This window comes from Nannobrachium achirus (genome assembly GCF_963921795.1).
Source record: "Nannobrachium achirus genome assembly, chromosome: 9".
NCBI lineage: Eukaryota > Metazoa > Chordata > Actinopteri > Myctophiformes > Myctophidae > Nannobrachium > Nannobrachium achirus.
The window spans coordinates 21,229,330-21,251,309 of record NC_137818.1 but is presented as its reverse complement, the minus strand read 5'-3'; the positions used below and the strand labels follow the sequence as shown (position 1 = coordinate 21,251,309).

The 21,980-nt window shown below is 41.2% G+C and overlaps 2 protein-coding genes across 2 annotated transcripts; both read left to right on the top strand.

The window, feature by feature from the left end:
- Positions 1 to 49: 49 nt before the first annotated feature.
- On the top strand, positions 50 to 4,345 carry tlr9 (toll-like receptor 9; the record flags this gene model as incomplete). The annotated part of the gene is made up of 3 exons (XM_080732616.1): positions 50 to 100; positions 435 to 3,422; positions 4,139 to 4,345. The coding sequence occupies exons 1-3, from the start codon at positions 65 to 67 to the stop codon at positions 4,343 to 4,345; spliced, it is 3,231 nt and encodes a 1,076-aa protein (XP_080588742.1). The 5' UTR covers positions 50 to 64.
- A 3,642-nt stretch (positions 4,346 to 7,987) lies between these two features.
- On the top strand, positions 7,988 to 12,743 carry LOC308290705 (toll-like receptor 9; the record flags this gene model as incomplete). Its single annotated transcript, XM_080732615.1, has 3 exons — positions 7,988 to 8,008; positions 9,262 to 12,249; positions 12,531 to 12,743. The coding sequence occupies 3 exons, from the start codon at positions 7,988 to 7,990 to the stop codon at positions 12,741 to 12,743; spliced, it is 3,222 nt and encodes a 1,073-aa protein (XP_080588741.1).
- Positions 12,744 to 21,980: the final 9,237 nt, after the last annotated feature.

The following is a 21,980-nucleotide window of genomic DNA, read 5'->3' as shown; positions in this document are numbered from 1 at the left end:
AATCTGACTACAATAGTTTGGCTCAGCCTGTCCCCAACTAAACTGCGTTTCTGCTGGCTCCTCAATGCAATTCTGGAAGAATAGTCCAGTATCTCAAGAAGTAAGTACAATATGCAATTCTGTCTTTTATGTAGGAAATCAGCCCTTGGTGGTTCGGATTTGACTTTAGAAACCACAGTCCAACTTCTAAAGAAGTCAAGAAAGATTTACTGGCCAGTGGCCAGTCTGTGAAAATGTATTGTTCCATGTGGACATTTACTGATTTAAGCAGAAATACCAGGCTTGTCGTACTGACAATACAATAACAAGATGATATAAAGTACATTATAATACTATATATAAATATATCTATATCTATATACACGGTAAGTGTTGTCCAATTTCTTTTCAGGTCATTGTAATTAAGTCTAATGTCTTCTCCAATCTCTTTTCAGATCATGTGGCAAAATGTCATATTCATACTTTGTCAACTGCCATCATTTGTGGGAGCAAGAAAACCCATCTTTTTCCCTTGTGAGAGTGATGTTAACTTGACTGCAGTAGACTGCTCGCACCGTCCGCTCATTTACAACATTCCTCACATAAGGAGTGACACTGTCGTGTCATTGGACTTAAGTCGAACCAAGATCACGAAGGTTGGTCAGAATGCTTTCCCAGGTGTCCCAAACCTTAAGATTTTGAAAATAATGTGGAACTGCATGCCAGTTGGCATGCAAGCATCGGACAGTCCTTGCAAAATGGACATCCACCATTATGCCTTCAAGGGCCTAGACAAGCTGGAGACTCTCAATCTGTCAGGAAACAGCCTCACTTCTATACCCTGGCTACCGGAAAGCCTCACAACTTTGGATCTGGAGAGGAACCACATCTTCAACATAGAACACCCTTTAAACACTCCACATCTACAGCAGCTCTTTCTTACCATGAACTGCTTTTATGGAAACCCCTGTTATCAGTCCTTTCACATCCACGAGGATGTTTTTAGGGAGCTTACTGAACTCCAAATTCTTACTCTTGGATACAACAATTTGACATCGGTCCCTACAGGGCTGCCACCATCACTGGTGAGACTGGATTTAAGAGAGAATACCATCACTGAGATCTTGGATGATGCTTTTGCCAACCTCACTCGCCTTGAAAGTCTCATTTTAGAATGGAATTGCCAGCGTTGTGACCATGCTGCTAGGACATGCATTCCCTGCCCGAACAATGCCTCCCTCCAACTCAACACAAACTCTCTCAGAATTATGAACAGCTCTATTGAATACCTTAGTTTGAGAGGAAACTCGCTGAGAACATTTCCAGAGGGCCTCTTCAAACGTTTGAAAAAGTTAAAAAGATTAGATCTATCTGACAACTTCCTAATTGATGCCATCGGAGAAGGAAATGGCGCCTTCTTCTCTGAGCTCAAGGGCCTAACTTGGATTAGCCTTATTTACAACTATAAACCACTTAAAACAATACCAAAACTAAGATTATCACGACATCTTGGAAACCTCACTGAGCTTAGCTCTCTCCTCCTCAGTGGGAACTTTTTCCTCACGCTTTCAAATCAAAGCCTAGAAGTTCTGTCCATGCTTCGAAACCTAAAATCACTGGAGCTGCGAATGAACTTCATTAACTCAATTAACATGAGTGCGTTGAGACAGCTGCCTGCCCTTACCAAAGTTGATCTCTCCCAGAACATGCTGACCTTCCTCCCACATCGTTCCTATCCGTCCTCTACATGTCCATCACAGCAGAGCTCTCAAAATCAGAACCTGCATACATTTAGTGATTTCCCTGACCCTCCCCTAATTCTTATAGATCGAAAGGATGTCAAAAGTGACGTGTTGGAACCAACTGAAACGAACGTACTGTGTAACATTGACAGCGTGTTGCCCAAAACAATGTGGGAATTCAAAAAATGTTTCTGTCAAAATAATGTGACATATTATGACCTCTCTCAAAATGACATTCTTTCTCTTAACAAAGCTGTATTCGTGGGTATGGAAAATGCTGTTTGTTTAGACCTGTCCTACAATTACATGAGCCAAGCGTTGCGGAATGTAACATTTAGTAACATGAAAAACTTGGTTTATCTTAATATGGCCTATAATAGAATCGACCTTTACTACCCTAACGCTTTCGGTGAGCTTCAAACTACTCTGAACGTACTGGACCTCAGTAACAATGAATTCCACTTCCAGTTGAAGGGCATGGGTCATGAATTTGGGTTCCTCCAAAATCTCTCGCACTTGGAAGTCCTAAGCCTGGCAAACAATGGCATTGGAATAAGAATAAGTAAAAAAGTCAGCAGTGACTCTCTTAAGTACCTCTTTTTCTCTGGCAATCACCTCGACCTCATGTGGGGCCCTGGCAACAAGGAGTACATTCATTTCTTCCAAAACCTTATTAGCTTAATCTACCTGGACATATCTGAGAATGAGCTTAGCGATGTCTCACAAGAGGTAGTCTGTAACCTACCAAAAAGCATTCAGACACTCATTATCAGCAACAACAAATTGAACGATTTCCACTGGCAAAACATCACAGTACTCAGCAAACTGCGCCACCTCAACCTCAGTGGAAACCATCTTTCTTATTTGCCAAGCACAATCATTGACTTTGGTCCAAATTTTATTCTCCTGGACATCAGTCACAATTATATTAAGACTCTCCCTGATGACTTCTTCAGCAAGGCCCAAACTCTGCATTCTCTTTATATCAGCCACAACTTTATCAAACAGCTGGACCCGAAGGTGCTTCCCACCTTGTTGAGAAATGGCAGTTCCCTTCAGAAACTGGCCCTGCATGACAACCCATTTGAATGCAGCTGCGATGCTTCCAGGTTAGCAGACTTCCTGTGGTCCAGTCCTGTAGACATTCCCCATCTCACGACCAAAGTCCTCTGTGAGTTCCCAGAATCCCTGCAGAGAAGTAGTGTCCTGTCCATCGACCACCGCTCCTGCCAAGAGATATACGGCAGCATTGCATTCCTCTTCACTTCCTTCTTGGCTGTGGCGTGTACAGTTCTCCCCCTGTTGAAGCACCTCTATGGCTGGGACGTATGGTATGGCTTACAGGTGCTGTGGGCAGCATATAAAGGCTACTCCCAGCTGCCTGGAAGTGACCTCCAGAAACAATATGATGCCTTCATTGTGTTTGACACAGAGAACCCAGCTGTGAGGGACTGGGTTTATAACGAATTACTTGTCCAAATGGAGACTGCGGGTCATAGGAGATTCTGCCTCTGTCTGGAAGAAAGGGACTGGATACCTGGGGTTTCCTGTATCGAGAACCTCCACAACGCTGTGTATAGCAGTGTGAAGACGGTGTTTGTCCTTTCCAGTGGAGGGAGTAATGCACATGGCGGTGAAGCAGTGAATGGTGTGATACGCCAGACTTTCTTCATGGTTCAGCAGAGGCTTCTGGATGAGAAGGTTTGTAATAAAGTCGCTATTCTTTATTCCAGTGGTTCTCAAAGTGTGGGGTCCGCAGGTCTGGTGAACCCCAGGGGCCATTGAGGGGTTTCCAGGGGGTCCCCAGCAACATGAGCTAAAGGGGTATTTCCCTTCTTAAACACTTCCCGAGTTATTTTAACTCAAATCTACTCTCTGGCTTTTGTGGGCACCCCAGACCAGGGGCGCCATTTGGGGCATCACGGGATGGCAATAGCTACCCGCTAGTGTTGCACTGCACATTTAACCTAAAATTCATTTATTATCAATTATTTTATGCATATTGTCCAAAACTGATCATATAGGAAAACATTTTCTAACATTTTCTCTTCGCATCCCAACAAATGGCCTAGTAAAAATTGTTGATCTACAAGCTCTCAACGCGTCACTTGCCTGTAGATCAACAAAAGCATGAGTAGACATTAAAGTGATCCCAGAACAGTTTTAATGTGAAATACACATTTTAATATAGCATCAAAATCAGTTTAACCATGTTATACTTGAGCTATTTCAAAATATACATTGTGAGCTTGTAGATCAGATATTTTCAAATAATTTTTAAAAAGTGAGACATTTCAATTTCGAAACATTTGAACACATCCTTTTCTATCATTATATTTGAGTAAATTCACCTATGCTCACTAAGTTAACAGCATATCCATCCCCAACCCCCTCTTTTTTCTTTGTTTTAAAACCAGATGGACGTGGCAGTACTGGTTCTGCTGGACGAGACGTTTCCCAAGATGAAGTACCTTCAACTGAGGAAGAGGCTGTGCAGAAAGTCAGTGCTGTCTTGGCCCAGAAACCCCAGGGCTCAACCTCTGTTCTGGACCAGAATGAGAATGGCCCTGTCGTCAGATAACTTGCGATTTTATGACAGCAAGATGAGTGAAAGTTTCATATAACTTCATACATCCCTAACATGCAAAAGTGGACCTTTTCTATTTATAATGTCAAGAGTCGTGGATTTCTTTTTAAATATTTAATTAAAGGATCGCTTCACCACTTTTCAACCTATGTTCATATAATTGGTCCCCACTAATGTTCAAGATGAAATGGCATTTTTATTATCACAAGAACAATGGCTTGCATTATAACATTGCAACTTTTCAGGAACGGAAACCTGCAGTTTCTTTTAGCTTGGATTCCCCATCGATGATGTCACTGGCAGACGGGTGTCTGAACTGCCCACAGCCACATGAGACACAGTCCGAGTAGATTTTTTTGTGTGGCTATTTTATCTTAGTTTAGTTTAGTTTAGTTTATTTGATCATCATATTTCATACAGGTCATACATTCATATAATCATTGTTACAGGTGATCAAAAGGAATAGGCTGAAGCTAAAAGCTTGTGAATGCCTATCCTACATGTTCATGAATTAAGACATTGATTAGTTATAAGTGTTCAGATTATTACTATTATTATTATTATTTTTTTTCAAAACAAAAAGAGAAAGAAAAGAAAAAAGAGAAAGAAAAGAAAGAAGAAAAAAGAAAAGAAAAAATTAAAAACTAAAAACAAAATGTATAAGGAAATAGACTTGATACATTCCATAATACTAACAATTCAAGAAACAGAGATATGTTACAAAGTAATAGTAAGAGAAATAATAATAGAAATAATAATACTAACAAGTACGAATAGATGATAATAATGAGACTATGAACTGCTGTATTTGGCCAGGATATTTAATTTGAGTATTTTTTTAAATTGTGAAATGTTCTTACTGTGTTTGATCTCTTCTGTCAAACTATTCCAAATCTTTACTCCACAAATAGAAATGCACATACTTTTTAGGGTAGTATCTTGAACATTAGTGAGGGTCAATTATATGAAGATAGGTTGAAAAGTGGTGAAGTCGTCCTTTAATTTAATTGACTCTCAATGATAACTGCTTTGAAATTCAATCTAATATTTCATATCATTTAAAATGCCTGAATGTTTTTGTGATTTCGATCTGGTTGTTGATTCCAAACTGTCACTCTCACTGGCCAGGCTCATTCACGCTATCTTCCCTGTGTGTGCTTCAGTGCATAATTGACTGAAAAACACTGGGGGGGCAAAGCTGAGTGGTTCTTGAGCCCACCTGGGCAGCCAGATGGCTCTGGTTGTCGCAGGTTCGATTCCAGGCCAGGCCAGCAATGTGTCGATGTGTGCCCCTGAGCAAGACTCTCCCTGAGCGCCGTAGTTATAGGATGGTAAATTCAGAGGACAAATTTCACATATGTGCACTGCATATATAATGTATACAGTGACAAAAGAACACCCCAAAGAGATGGGACTAAATTATTATTATTACATCTGTTTAAATAATAGTCACATCTATAAAGGTTTTATGACTATGGTGGCTACAGGTATCATGTGGAAGATATTTGATGTACTTATCTTTGTTTGTGACATGATTAGATGTTGTCTGTCTTGTATGTGAGTTATTTTTTTTAAAAAGGTTATTTTTGAGAAATGAAAATACATTTGTACAATAAAATCAGTATGCCTATAGAATTAGTTGAACGAATGCAATTCCATGGGAGTGTCACTCGGAAATAATGGTATGTATAATGTGATGAAATTATGTTAATAATAAACATCCATCTCTACTTGATGTATTACAGAATCTCACAATTTCACTTCCCCTTGTGGGGAAATGAGATCTCAGTTATTGCTTAACAACTCAGTTGCAGACTCAGGCTGTCTGCGTGGCAGGAATAAAGGGCACAAACAAGCTGCATGGACCAGCACCAGTGTTGGGCAAGTTACTAAGGCAGAGTAATGTTTTATTGTGACCGTTAGGTCGCAAGTTACTATGAAAACCTCCACCGGCTGTCAGTCTGTCTGTCTGTCACGTCACGTCACACTTTTGGCCCTACTCTTATCTCCGCCACCGTTGCCCCTATCCACTTTGCACACACACTCCTTGGCTGGCAAACCACAACCTCCGCCCCTGATTTCTCACACATGCCGCTGTTCTAGCGCTACCATGAAGCTGTGTGTATACATGCGACCTGACGGTCGTTTATCTCCCGATTAGGGAGTCTTACTGGTAATTTTGAAAAGTAATAATATTGCTTTACCTCTTACTTGGTATCTAATCTTTTTGCCGATGGGTTCCAAGATGGCTTTGTTTGGTATCAAGAGTAACTAGTAACTTTACAAGTTATATTACTTTTGCTGCCCAAACGTGTTCTCCATCATGATCTACCAACCTAATCTTTTTGACCCACGGACCAGCCCTGACCTACATTTAATATATAATTTCAGGCGTTAAATCACAATGTGTTGATTGCTTGTAGATCTGTTCTTTTTTCAGATGAGAGAATCTCCTATGATGTTGAATTACAACTATTGAATTACAAATCATATTCATTGTAACTTAGTAACTCAAAGTTACGTGGATTAATAATTGTAGTATTATTGCTGTTTTTGCAATTGTAATAAGTTACACTACTAGTTACTAAGGAACGTAATAATATTACAGTAATGTATTAGGCCTATATATTATATTAATTATCATTAATAAAGTCAGGGTGGAATCAGAGTAGAATTCTTCTTTTGGCCATGTTTTTATAACTGTAGTGACACTGTCACGGCGTACCTTCTACACATCTGTTCCTGAGCTGGGCTTTGACCAGTGGTGTAAAGCAACCAAGTACATTTTCTCAATTAAGTACAATTTTGAGACTTTTACTTTACTGGAGTATTTCCCATTTGTAATACTTTTACTTATACTCCACTACATCTCAGAGAGAAATATTGCACTTTTTGTTACTCCACTAAAAGTATTTGAAAACTTAGTTACTAGTTACTTTGTAGGTTTTGATTATGATTACAAAACATAGGCCTACATTAACTTTGAGGCACCCTATCATATCTGGCACATTAGCGGTTGGACGAGCATAATTATGAATATTCAAGATTTTGTCAAAACAACCCTGTAAAACAGCTTGAGTGACATTATACTGAATTTCCCCCTTGGGATAATAAAGGTATCTATCTATCTATCTATCTATTTTCTGCGAGCGCAGGAACGGAAACTACAGTACTCCTGCTTTACTCCACTAAAAGTATTTGAAAAAGTAGTTACTAGTTACTTTGTAGATTTTGATTATGATTACAAAACATACATTAACCACTTCAGCCCTATTTAAACTTAGTCTATTTGCAAATAGCAGATTTACAAACGTGACAAGACTCGCCGAGTTTAGAGCTTGTAGATCTGCTATTTTGAAAAGATTTATAAATAAATTGAATTCATATAGTGATGTCATGATACCTTGTGAAATCGGATGACTACTTCTACTGGACATTATGCAAAATAAGTACTTTTACTTTTGGCACTTTAAGTATATTTTGATGCCAATACTTAACAACCAGACTTTTACTTGTAACAGAGTGTTTCTGCATTTGCATATACGTATGGAGTTTGGTCAGGGCAGGATAAACTGTTTCCACATCACTTTGAGGCACCTGATCATAAGGTTGGACGAGCATAATTATGAATATTCAAGATTTTGTCACGACAACCCTGCAAAAGAGCTTGGGTGACATTATGTTCTGCGAGTGGAGGAACGTAAAACACAGTACCATTAATAGCATTCTCCAGGCCGGTAACAGCAGAACGAGGATGATAGCAGCGGACAGCACCTGAACATCTGGATGTACAATTTGATGGTTTCACTTCTCCATAAAGGTGGCCTATCCCAATTTGCTGGAGTTTTTTAGTTATTCAGGAGACATATTTAGAATCTGACTGCAATAGCTCATCACAGTCTGTACTCAACTGGATTACTGCACATTTCTGCTGGCTCCTCAAAGCAATTGTTGAAGATTAGTCCAGTACCGTGTCTAGTACAGTAAGTACAATAGTGCGTCTTTCTGTCTTTTTTAATATTGGAAATCAGTTCTTTGAGGTTCTGTGACATTTGATGTATATTTATTTATTCACTTTAGTATGGTTCATCATATGTTTTAAATGCTAAATGTATGCAGGGAAATGGAAATGCAACATTCTTGTATTTCAAGATGTTATACTTTATGAAGGAGCCGCTGGAAAGACGTGGCATCTAGGATCTTGACGACAGTCGAAGGATGATGATGATTCATTACTATAATTTGAAACCAAGAAAGATTGAGTACCTGAGACAAATAACAGTCTAAGTCCGTATTTTAAAATTTTGGATAAAGACATTTTTTTAATTTACCAGACTGTAAACCACAAACTAGAAGTTTTTAATTTCTTAAAGTCTTAATGCACTCCCCCCTCATTTTGTTGAGTTAGAATTTTTTACTTAACTCATATATATTAGGAATTATAAGACATAATACTTATGGAAAGAGGAAAAACAGTATATCTCCAGCAGTTTGTGGAACAACAGTCTAATAAGTCCGTACAAGCAATATTCAGCAGACAAAGGGAGCAGATAACATTAAAACCGCCAATTAAACGAAATTAGGGGGGGGGGGGGGGGGGGGGGGGCTTGCATTATCAATTTAACAGATAAAAAATTACTAGTTTGTAGTTTACAGTCTGGTAAATACAAAAATATATATATATTCAAAAAAATTCAAATATGGACTTGTACTGTTATTCGCCTCAGGTACTCGATTGACGGGCAATTTGAATGAAAATATATTGCTGCTTGTAGAAATTCTGTGTGATAGTAGTTGTGTAATGGACAATACTGTACATATGCTACCTGAGAAAATAATAAGTATTATATAAGTGGATTATAATACTATTGTAATACTGTACCTACATTACACACTATTTTAAAACATATCTAATTGTAATTAAGTCTAATGTCTTCTCCAATCTCTTTTCAGATCATGTGGCAAACTGTCATATTCATACTTTGTCAACTGCCATCATTTGTGGGAGCAAGAAAACCCATCTTTTTCCCTTGTGAGAGTGATGTTAACTTGACTGCAGTAGACTGCTCGCACCGACCGCTCATTTACATTCCTACATTGTCATTGTCCAATGACAATGTCGTGTCATTGGACTTAAGTCAGACCAAGATCACAAAAGTTGGTCAGAATGCTTTCCCAGGTGTCCCAAACCTTAAGATTTTGAAAATAATGTGGAATTGTCTACCAGTTAGCTTGCGAGCTTTGGACAACAGCTCTTGCAAAATGGACATCCACCATTATGCCTTCAAGGGCCTGGACAGGCTGGAGTCTCTCATTCTGTCAGGAAACAGCCTCACTTCTATACCCTGGCTACCGGAAAGCCTCACAACTTTGGATCTGAATAGGAACCACATCTTCAACATAGAACACCCTTTAAACACTCCACATCTACAGCAGCTCTTTCTTACCAGGAACTGCTTTTATGGAAACCCTTGTTATCAGTCCTTTCACATCCACGAGGATGTTTTTAGGGAGCTTACTGAACTCCAAATTCTTACTCTAGGATACAACAATTTGACATCGGTCCCTACAGGGCTGCCACCATCACTGGTGAGACTGGATTTAGGAGAGAATACCATCACTGAGATCTTGGACGGTGCTTTTGCCAACCTCACTTGCCTTAAAAGACTAAATTTGGAATGGAATTGCCAGCGTTGTGATCATGCAAGCAGGATATGCATTCCCTGCCCGAACAATGCGTCCCTCCAACTCAACATAAACTCTTTCACTGCTACAAACAGCTCTATTGAGTACCTAAATTTGAGAGGAAACTCGCTGAAAACATTTCCAAATGGCCTCTTCAAACCTTTGAAAAAGTTAAAGGGATTGGACCTCTCTGACAACTTCCTAATTGATGCCATCGGGAATGGTACATTTTTCTCTGAGCTCAAGGGCCTTACTTGGATTAGCCTTAATTACAACTATAAAAAAAATATGAAACTCAAAGACCTAAAACTATCAGGACATCTTGGAAACCTCACTGAGCTTAGATCTCTCCTGCTCTGTGGGAACTTTTTCCTGACGCTTCCAAGTCAAAGCCTAGACGTTCTGTCCAAGCTTCGAAACCTAAAGTCACTGGAGCTGCGAATGAACTTCATCAACTCAATTAACATGAGTGCTTTGAGACAGTTGCCTGCCCTTACCAAAGTTGACCTCTCCCAGAACATGCTGACCTTCCTCCCACGTTGTTCCTATCTGTCCTCTACATGTCCATCACAGCAGAGCACTCAAAATCAAAACCTGAATTCATTTCGTGATTTCACTGACCCTCCCCTAATTCTTACAGATCGAAAGGATGTCAAAAGTGACATTTGGGAACCAAATGAAACAAATGTACTGTGTAACACTGACAGTGTGTTGCACAAAACAATACGGGACTTCAAAAACTGTTTCTGTCAAAGTAATTTGACATATTATGACCTCTCTCAAAATGACATTCTTTTCCTGGACAAAACTGTATTTGTGGGTATGGAAAATGCTGTTTGTTTAGATCTTTCCTACAATTACATGAGCCAAACATTGCGGAAAGGACCATTTATTGACATGAAAAACTTGGTTTATCTTAATATGGCCTATAATAGAATCGACCTTTATTACCCTGACGCTTTCGTTGAGCTTCAAACTACTCTGAAGGTACTGGACCTCAGTAACAATGACTTCCATTTCCAATTGAACGGCATGGGTCATAAATTTGGGTTCCTCCAAAATCTCTCGCACTTGGAAGTCCTAAGCCTGGCAAACAATGGCATTGGAATAAGAATAAGTCAAATGGTAAGCAGCGACTCTCTTAAGTACCTCTATTTTTCTGGCAATAACCTCAACCTCATGTGGAGCCCTGGCAACAAGGAGTACATTCATTTCTTCCAAAACCTTATTAGCTTAATCTACCTGGACATATCTCAGAATGGGCTTCACGATGTCTCACAAGAGGTATTCTGTAATCTACCGAAAAGCATTCAGACACTCATCATCAGCAACAACAAATTAATCCATTTCCACTGGAAGAACATCACATTACTCGGCAAACTGCGCCACCTCAACCTCAGTGGAAACTACCTTGATTGTTTGCCTAGCACAATCATCGACTTTGGTCCAAAATTTACCCACCTGGACATCAGTCACAATTATATTAAGACTCTCCCTGATGACTTCTTCAGAAATGCCCAAACTCTGCATTCTCTTTATATCAGCCACAACCGTATCAAACAACTGGACCCGCAGGTGCTTCCCACCTTGTTGAGAAATGGCAGTTCCCTTCAGAAGCTCACCCTGCATGCCAACCCTTTTGAATGCAGCTGCGATGCTTCCAGGTTAGCAGACTTCCTATGGTCTAGTCCTGTAGACATTCCTTATCTCACGACCAAAGTCCTCTGTGAGTTCCCAGAATCCCTGCAGAGAATGAATGTCCTGTCCATTGACCACCGCTCCTGCCAAGAGATATATGGCAGCATTGCATTCCTCTTCACGTCGTTATTGGCTGTGGCGTGTACAGTTTTCCCCCTGTTGAAGCACCTCTATGGCTGGGACCTATGGTATGGCTTACAGGTGCTGTGGGCAGCATATAAGGGCTACTCCCAGCTGCCTGGAAGTGACCTCCAGAAACAATATGATGCCTTCATTGTGTTTGACACAGAGAACCCAGCTGTGAGGGACTGGGTTTATAACGAGTTACTTGTCCAAATGGAGACTGCGGGTCATAGGAGATTCTGCCTCTGTCTGGAAGAAAGGGACTGGATACCTGGGGTTTCCTGTATTGAGAACCTCCACAACGCTGTGTATAGCAGTGTGAAGACGGTGTTTGTGCTTTCCTGTGGAGGGAGTAATGCACATGGCGGTGAAGCAGTGAATGGTGTGATACGCCAGACTTTCTTCATGGTTCAGCAGAGGCTTCTGGATGAGAAGGTTTGTAATAAAGGAACTTTGCCATTCTTTATTCCAGTGGTTCTTAAAGTGGGGCCTGAGGAACTCCAGGGGGAGTCATTTAGTTTAGTGCAAAGTCTTTTTAGATGTTGTCTGCAGCCAAATCAATCAATTTGTTGATCCTTGACATGAAAATGGTTGAGAACCACTGCTTTATTTCTTATTGTTGACTAAATTCATACATTACGTATGCTTATAAAGTTGTCTGCATATCCTGCCCTTTTCTTTTTATTCGTATTATTATAATTCTTTTCTTTATCAAGATGGACGTGGCAGTACTGGTTCTGCTGGACGAGATGTTTCCCAAGATGAAGTACCTTCAACTGAGGAAGAGGCTGTGCAGAAAGTCAGTGCTGTCCTGGCCCAGAAACCCCAGGGCTCAACCTCTGTTCTGGACCAGAATGAGAATGGCGCTGTCGTCAGATAACCAGCGATTCTATGACAGCAAGATGAGTGAAAGTTTCATACATCCCTGACATGCAAAAGTGGACAATTTCTATTTATAATGTCAAGCATCGGTGGATAGATGAGGATATTTTACTTTCAAACTTGGGCTCATTTCAACGTCTACTCTGGTTTTTGAAGCGGTGAAAGCCGCTTCCAAGGTGTGGCTTTGTCTGTCCTGTCCCGTCCCGTCTGTCCCATCTGATTAGTAAATTGTGTCTGTCCCGTACATGTCCCGTGCTTGACCAATTGAGGATTGGTCAAGCTTCACATGCCAATTTGGCCCTCCAGACAAAATCATTCATTCATTCAGAATTCATAAAAATATAGAACTAAAGCACAGAGAAAGTATAGATCTAGAACACAGAATGTATAGATCTAGAACACAGATTTCATAGCTCTAGAACACATAGAATAAAAATTCACCCCTTCACTTCGAACCGAGGTTTGATTTTTGTGATCACCCCAGACAGTTTTTAAGTTGCTTGATTCAGTATTTCGATATGTATTATTATTAATTTCATCAGACATGAGCTCCTACTATACAAAGCTATTGTAACTTTAAACTCCAGTTTAACCATGCCAGATTCATTGAAAACACTCATCCTTGGTTCTGGTGACTGATGTCCTTCTAATATGCGAGGAGACTGTGTTTTTTAAATCCTTTTTTTAATAGATTGTATTTAATTGTATTATTAATATGTTTTCGACTGAACAACACATCTGTTGAAAACTAGACCAGGTCAACCTGGTTGTGCCAGACCCCCTGTCTGTCATCATCATTTATGACATCATGCCTTTTGTAGGCATGTCATCATCATGTCATCATCATATATACCCTTTATATAGAAAACCCGGACAGACAGACCGACATTTGCTTATGTAGGTCTACCCATTTCATGGGTCTGGCAACCATAAAGTAATGTATTCTTTACCAGATAGCCAATTTAAAGCATTGTACATATATAGGCCTACCTAGGCCTATATTGGCCTACCTAATAAATTGGAATAATTCGATACCATATAAGTGTCACAGGAAAATAATGGTCATGAATTATATGACGATATTATAAAAACATTTTGCCACAATATCTCAGAATTTCACTCAAGTTCCCTTGTGGGGAAGTGAAACCTCTGTTGTTGCTTAAATGCAGTGACAGACTGTCTGAGTGGCAGCTGCAAAAAAAAACACAAAAGAACAAGCAGCATGCAGCTTGTGTGCAGCACACACTCAGTTGTGATGTGTTAATGGTGAAATGGTTCAAAACCCTGGTTAACATTAGAATTGCTTTATTATGTGACTCACTCAGGTTTAAACTTTAAAAACTACACCTGTTTAATAACCATATAACCATTATTTCACAAACGCGGATGTTGTGCATAGTTGGGGTAGGGGTAAGGTCCATGTGGAACCAGAGTAGAATTCTTCTTTTGGCCATGTGTTTGTAAATATACATTGATCGCATCTCTGTATAGACAACGATCTAAGATTCTGTATAATACATACTGTACCATCCCACATCCTGTTTGTGAGCTGTCTTGTTCAACTTTCAGTTCCACGGGTGCACCAAAGTGGTTGACATTGGTAACGTTGCCTCATATTTTGGTCCGGTCAGGTTAAACGACTTCCACATCACTGACTTTAAGGCACATTCGAATATTTTTCACATTGCTGGTTGCAAGAGCATATGAATATTCAAGTTTCAAGGTTGACCCGTCTTTGTGATATCCCATAGCCTACAGTGGTGGAAAGTAAACCTACTGTGCTTAAGTGCAATTTTTAGGTACTTTTAATTTACTCAAATATGTCCAATTTTCATGTTGTGAGCTTGTGGATTGGCTAATTTCATTAATTTCCTTACATTTGAAAACTTGCGAAATGGGACATTCTGCATAATGACTACTTTTACTTTTGTTACTTTTAAGTATATTTTGATGCCACTTCTTTTGCACAAGTACATTTTTAATACATGACTTGAGCTTGTATTTCTATATTGTGTTATTGATATTTTACTTAAGCAAAAAATGTGAGTCCCCTACTGCCCAGTGCCCATATAAAGGGATTCTCCATAACAAGTGCTTTTACTTTTGGTATTTTAAGTACATTTTGATGTCAATACTTTTACTCAAGTACATTTTGAACTCCAAACTTGTACTTGTAACAGACCATTTCTGCAACAGGGATATTGATACTTTTACTTGCGTTAATATAAAGTGAGTATTTCTTCCATCACTGCCCTTCACTGGCTCCCTGTTAAGACTCACTCCGACATCAAGGTCCTCTGGCTAGCCAATAAATCACTGCATGGGCTAGCTCTACCGTACCTATCAGACCTCATCATCCCTTACATTCCCTCTCCTCTGTTCACAAGACCCCGGCTATACCTCATTGTCTCTTCCCAGAATTAATACAAAGTCAGCTGACAGTAGGGCGTTGTCCATGATCCATCAGTACAAGACACCATGTCTATTAATGTTTTTTTATTTTATTTCCCCCTGCATAATTAGATCATTAATTTCTGTGGACTTTGTGCCTTATGATTTTTTCATCAATATTTGTTTTGCCATCAGTGTTGTCCAATAGGCCCCTATTATATTTTAACGTGTTGCTGTAAAGTGTATTGAGACACATGTTATTTTGCTTCTTAAATAAAAACTGAACTTCAACTTGACCAACCATGCTTCCCTGACCTGTCAACTCCACTTCAAAGGGCCTGAAGGACAGCTGGCTGGCCCAGTGGCTTGAGACCCTCCGGGGGTTACGTATGACCTTGAGATGCACCATCGAGCAGACTCACTCACCGAGGACCTTTCCCGACAACCTTGCAAACAGCTTGAGCCTTGAGTGCCGTTATTGTCGACCTGTGGAGGAATGGGGCACACCCCACCAGCACTGTTAATAATAGCGTACTCCAGGCAGTTATAACAGCGGAACCAAGGATGAGAGTAGCCTACTATTTGAATTCGTTACTTTGTAGATACATTGACCACTTCAGCCCTATATATACTTTGGTTATTTGAAAATAGACAAAGTGTGAGACAAGCTCACAAGTTGTGAAGCGGGGTGCGGGCCACTTCAGGGCTCTAAGACCACATGTTCCAAATCTTTTTGGAGCGGTGAACTCCCAACAAATTGCTTTGTCTGTCCCGATTAGTATGAACTTTTACCCACTTTGACCGAGGTTATGTTCTTTAGTACAACGGTGCGAATTTCCCCAAAACCTCAGCATTCATTTAACTCTGAGAGTCTTCAAATGGACCCCATTTGGTCTGTATAAGGGTCCATTTCGCTCCACCTCCTGGGAAAGTCTGCGGTCATTTCTCGCCATAAACCAGTGGTTCTCAAACTTTGAGAACAACTGCCATACAGACAATGCATTGAACTTCTTCGCTTTCTCAGAAGTGCATGGCATCATGCTGCTGCAGAGTTGAATTAGGCGTAAGACCCCCAGGACCCCTGAGGGCCTGTGTAGCATCTCAGGGTGTGCACTAGACAGAGGATTTGTTTTTATCTTAGTGTGTTGTTGTGTAACGTCTATGGAGGAGAATTTAAGTGTGATGACTCGTGTATTGTTACTAATGTGTCTGGTTCTCAACATTGGTGGTCCCCAGGGGTCCAGATGGGTCTAACTCTGAGAGTGTAGGCTACAGTACACTCCACAGTAAATTACTGTGTAAATTGAGGTCCAAATAATATATATTTTTTAAAGAAATAAATATATATATATATTAATAATAATAATAATAATAAAGAAAGATACTTACTACTACTTGTTCTTGTATGGGGGTTCCAACTTCCTGGCGCAAACTATTTTCAGAAGAGGAGCTCCATGGACAAATAATATTTTCATGTCAAGGACCCCCAAATTAATATGTATTTTGTATTTGGCATTTTGTAAATGTTTGCGAACCACTGGGTTAAACATTGGGAAGCCAGCTAAAATAAGCAACACAGTCTACCAATATTTTATATTTACAAGTGACTTTCCAAAAAAACACAAGCCCATGCAAAGTCGCTTATAATTAGCGCACTTGGCAACACTGTTGATTACCCACCAACACAACACCTGCCTGTCATCCTCATGCATATGCAGACAAAAAGGCGCTCATTTTGGGTGGTGACTGGTTGAAGGAATTCAGCGACTGAATTAAACTCCACTGAAAAGCTAACTTAACAGGTACATTCATGTAGCCTACAGTGTGTAGAGTGTAGTTTATTCATGTTAATGTTATGCCCACACACATGCATGGTGCAGGCTAGCCTAGCTGTCTTTGAAGCACGTGCTGTCTATGGTAGTATGGTCATTACTTAGCTAGGCTAGCTTTTTAATGTTCTGTTGTTCAGTTGTTTCCATTTGTAGGCCCTGCCCCTATTATTATCTATGATTATAGGTAGGCGGCTACACAGTAGCTTTAACGTTAAAAAGAAAAAGCTAAAGTTAAAACACTATCTCTCCCTCACTCTCTCTCAGCTCAGCTGTCAAGCCTCACATGATGATTAATTAGTTAATTTTAAAAGGCCATTCAATTAAATCCCAACTTGCCTACTGTTTTAATGAGACGGGGTTAGGCCAGCTACACCTATATGTAAAATAATAGGTTAATAATAATAATAATAACAACAACAATAGCACGCTCACCACGGTTTTTTTTTCTTATTTTTTTTTATTTTTATTACCGCGTGCGTGATAGTATGCGCGTTCGCGCGGCCCCGGTAGCAGGACAGGTCAGCAGAGGAGTGTGAGCTGATGATGAGATCATGATGGAGCTGGAGATACAGATAGAGATAGAGCCCTGCGCGGCGGGGAGCGACGCACCGGCCAGGCAGCAGCAGCAGCACGCTGAACGGTGCTGATGGAGAGGAGAGGAGGAGAGCGGCCGGCCTGTCTCTGGATGCATGGATGGATGGATGGTAAGTCCTTTGCGCACACCTGGACAAGACGCACGTGATTTTAAACAAACGCAGCTGTGTTGCTCTTGCTCATTGTGACAGCTTTTATGACTTCTTATGTAATGCATTAATTCATGTTGGTCGTGACTCGCGTGTGTGCATATCAGAAAGAAAACTAATCCCCTCTCTCTCTCCTGCACTCATGTTCGTATACTGTAGTTATTTCGGCGTCTGTCTCGCCCTGCCGGGCTGCAGGCTGCTCACAGTCACACTCACACACGTACAAGCGATTCTCCCCACGTCCCGTAATAAAACATATTATCGTCTCATATTTCACTAAGATTGCCTTGGGATAAACTGTAAAGTAGGCGCGTGGAGACGTTGAAACGAATCGGTGTGTTTTGTGTTGTCGACAGACGGGTGTGGACTGTGTGGAGTCTGTGGACTCGGGAGTTTCATTCCGTGCAACAGCTGGTGGTCAACTCAGAGATGGTATTTCTATGGAGAACCACTAAACGACAAAATGTATATCTCATGCTAGACGAGTGAGATGTTTACGCGTAGGATTCCTATAGGAAATTCCTATACCTATATACTGTATACTAGGCTACCGTTCTACAGGGTTGCGACAATAAATGGATCCATAAAGACATTGTGGTTGGCAGGTTGTGAGTAATGGGGTTTTGGCAGTGGGATAGATATCTATGCGTAAACTTGAACGATGCGCCAGGCGCATCGGAACTATAGACCCACGTTTCTCGGGATGTAGGCTATAGCTAGTCCAGTATTCCCACCATTTGAGAGAGAGAGGCTATATAATCAAGTCCACTGTAGTAGCAAGCTAAGAAGTTAGCAATGTAATTGCTTGGGGACATAGGCTATGTAGCTATAGTTTGTTACCCATATTGCTTAATTAAACAGTCTAACGTTCAGTTTGGATATCATTTGCCACTTTTATTATTCCAAAAAGTATATTGTGTGATTGTTGACATTCGTTGTCCCATCACACACATCATCATCAGCAACAGCATCACATCATCATCATCATCAGTGATGGACGGGGGATTGACAGCTAGCTGGAAGATTGACAAGTGCACCGAACCAATCTCTCTGTTGTAGTCCAGTGGCTCTGTCTCCACACCCAATCCTCTCAGATTAGAGGAGGGATTATGGATTGGATTTGCATCCTGCCGTCAGTCAGTCCCCAAGGTCTGGTCCACGGACATGCCCTTAGATTACTCTGTTACCCCCAGCCTCTCTGGGTAGGCTATTCATTGTCATTTGTAATGTTATGCTTTATATTATAAATGTTATAACAGTGTTAATGATTGAAATATAATAATGTGACCCTTGCCTTTTCCAGATGTTACTTCAGAAAATATTTTTGGGATCACATTTGGGACAATGTGATGTTTTCATCATAAGCGCATGGGTTGCTTAACATGTAGGTTTCAAGTGTGGATCAGCCCAAATTCCAAGTCTGGAAATGAGTCTTGCTTGTGTCCAGGCATGAGGGGTTTGCTAGATCAGTGTTTTTTTGGCCGTGACCTCCAAAATAATCATATTTAACTGGGGACCCCCACCCTGACAAGCACTAAGAGTTGAGGAATTACATTTTTTTAAATTGTGAAAATAGCAGATCTACATGCTCACAACGCCTCGATATTTATTTCACAATTTCTGCCTCTAATTTTAATTTGATATTTTAGAAATATTTAACAAGTCTTTAACTTGTCACATTAGAAATGTGCACATACCCTCTATACACTTAAACGTTATGTTGGTTTGTTTACTGTTGAGGGAGAAATCCATGTTGCACATTAAGTTAATCATCAGGGGACCAGCGGGACCCCCCAAAATAATTGGGGGACCCCCCTTGGGTCGACCCACAGGTTGAGAACCACTGTCCTAGATAATGAAAACCTCTTTCTGAACCTGTGGCCATAGCAAACAACAACACAACCCTAAGACTGATTTGTGTAGAGCTTGGCGGATATAACAAGATTTGTTATAGGTTTTCTTTTTTTTTTTACGAGTGCTGTATGTGATGTGACAAGTGAGAATCAAGCATGGAAAACAGGTTTAGTTCAGTCCATGGGCCTGATGCAGACACAGAAATATGTCTCTCTCTCTCTCTCTCTCTCTCTCTCTCTCTCTCTCTCTCTCTCTCTTCTGAGTTCTGTGAACATTATTCAATGCAACAAAATGTTGGGCAGGTCCAACTGTAACAGCAAACTGTATTTATTATGCTACATCCACACTGGGTAATGTCTCACATAACCCAGGCTATATGTTGTCTTATAGACATTGTATTGATGAAGAAGGAAGGCACTAAAGCCTTTTTTAGTAACAGGGTTTGATTGATTGATTGATTGATTGATTTAATTCTTTATTAGTCAAAAATGTAAAGGCACACGGTACAGTAAGACATTAAGGCTAAATGGAGGATAGAAAAATGGTTCCATAAATGTCATCAACAGATACAAACACTATACTGTATGTACAAAAGAGATGTGAAAAGTAAGTTTTCATCTTCATTATGACCCGATGAGGATGTAATGACATCGAAACGTTATTAATCTGCCTGCTCCCTGTTATTAAAAAAGGCTTTAATTTCCGAGTTAGCTCCAGTGCCCTCCTTCCTCACACTCACCAGTCCTGAGATGCAGGGGCGTCACACCAAATTCTGGGCCCCTGGGTACAAGGATTCACTGCGGGCCCCCCATGAATGTTAACCATTGAAAAATAGCAGATATACAAGCTCACAGCTTGTAGATCTGCTATTTTTTTTTTATTGTGAAAAAGTGTGCAAGAAACCCATGTTTCCATGTCAGTGATGCTCAAACTTTTTCATGTGAAGGACCCCCAAAATGATATGAATTTGGCCACGGACCCCCATCTCAAAATATTTAGTTCCAGGGACCCCCCGGAAGCAAAATTTGAGTTACAAATGTCCGCTTAAAAAATACATATTAAAAAATAGCAGATCTACAAGCTCGCAGTGAGCTTGTATATCTGCTATTTTTCAATAGCTAAAGTTACTAGGGCCCCTCCACCTTGGGCCCTGGTAACTCAGTCCCACTTTCCTACCCCTTGTGACGCCCCTGCTGAGATGCACCGGAGCAGCCAGGATTTGGCTCGAGGCGGGGTGTGGAACCCCTTTGTTCCAGACACAGAGTATTGACTTTACTGATGTGCTTTCTGTTATTGACTATATCCGCGTTTTAGTGTCTTCTGTGTTTGAATGTGTGTTCTTAACTCCTGTCTAGAGTCCATGATGCCCTGCAGTGAGACGACCACCACACTACTGGCCTGCCTGCCTGTCTGCCTGGGAGCCCTGCAGCCCACAGCACCTGCTACTGTCTGCATTTAAATCCACCTGAGACTCCAGCTTCAGCTCTGATAGGACACATTTTGAAATGTTCGGAATACTTGATTTTATACAGTGTGGCGGTGACAACCGGATCTGTTGTAGCGAATTATGGCTACACACCAAGATTTGCAGGAGCTGTACAATGCATCTCTAATTCGCACACAAGGGATATTTGCGCTTTTTAAACCTTAAACACTTTGTTCTTGAACGTCATCCATTGCCATATATGAGCCATGCCTTTAAACATTAGAGCCAAGCCTGCACAGAGCAAGCTGTCTGCTGTCTCCAAGAGCGTCGGACACACGGACAGCGTCTCGTCCCATGCACGCTTCTCCAGGCCCCCTAAAGGGAAGGCCAAACAGACTGTGACCTCCACTCCGGGCTGCCGCTCTGGGCTAGAGCCGGGCTCGGTGGCCTCGGGGCCTTCACCGGGGTCAAAACTGGCTGCTTCCAAAGCAGGGCCAAAGATTAAACCTTGTCTAGCAGCGGATAGGAGAATGGCGACCGGTTCAGCCACAGCCCCAGGGGGTAAAACCTTGTCTATGGAGAACATCCAGTCTATGAGTGCCGCCTACGCAACCCCGGGCACCAATTACCCCTGCGACCGGGATGCCTTGGAACCCTCGGGCGGTTACCCCAAAGGCACCATGACTCTGGGCAGGACCACGCGCCGCTCCTCGTACGTGGGCCGCAGCACAGCCATGGGCAGCAGCCCGAACATCACCTCCTCTGGACTGCATCACCCGTCGGACCCCTACGGAGACCAGCCGCATCACCTTCAGCTAGGCAGACCCACTAACCTGCGACGGCAGGCCGGGAGGAGCGCACAGGGACTGGACTCGGCCGGATGTCGGGGCGAAGACTCCACGCCGGATCTCCAGGCTCAGCTGAGAGAGCTTCGGGAAGAGAACGACCTGCTGAGGCGAGAGATTGAAGGAGGAGGAGGTGGAGGAGGGAGAGACGGAAGGCTGGGCTCCAGTCTGAACTGCGTCAACTTCTGGAGCC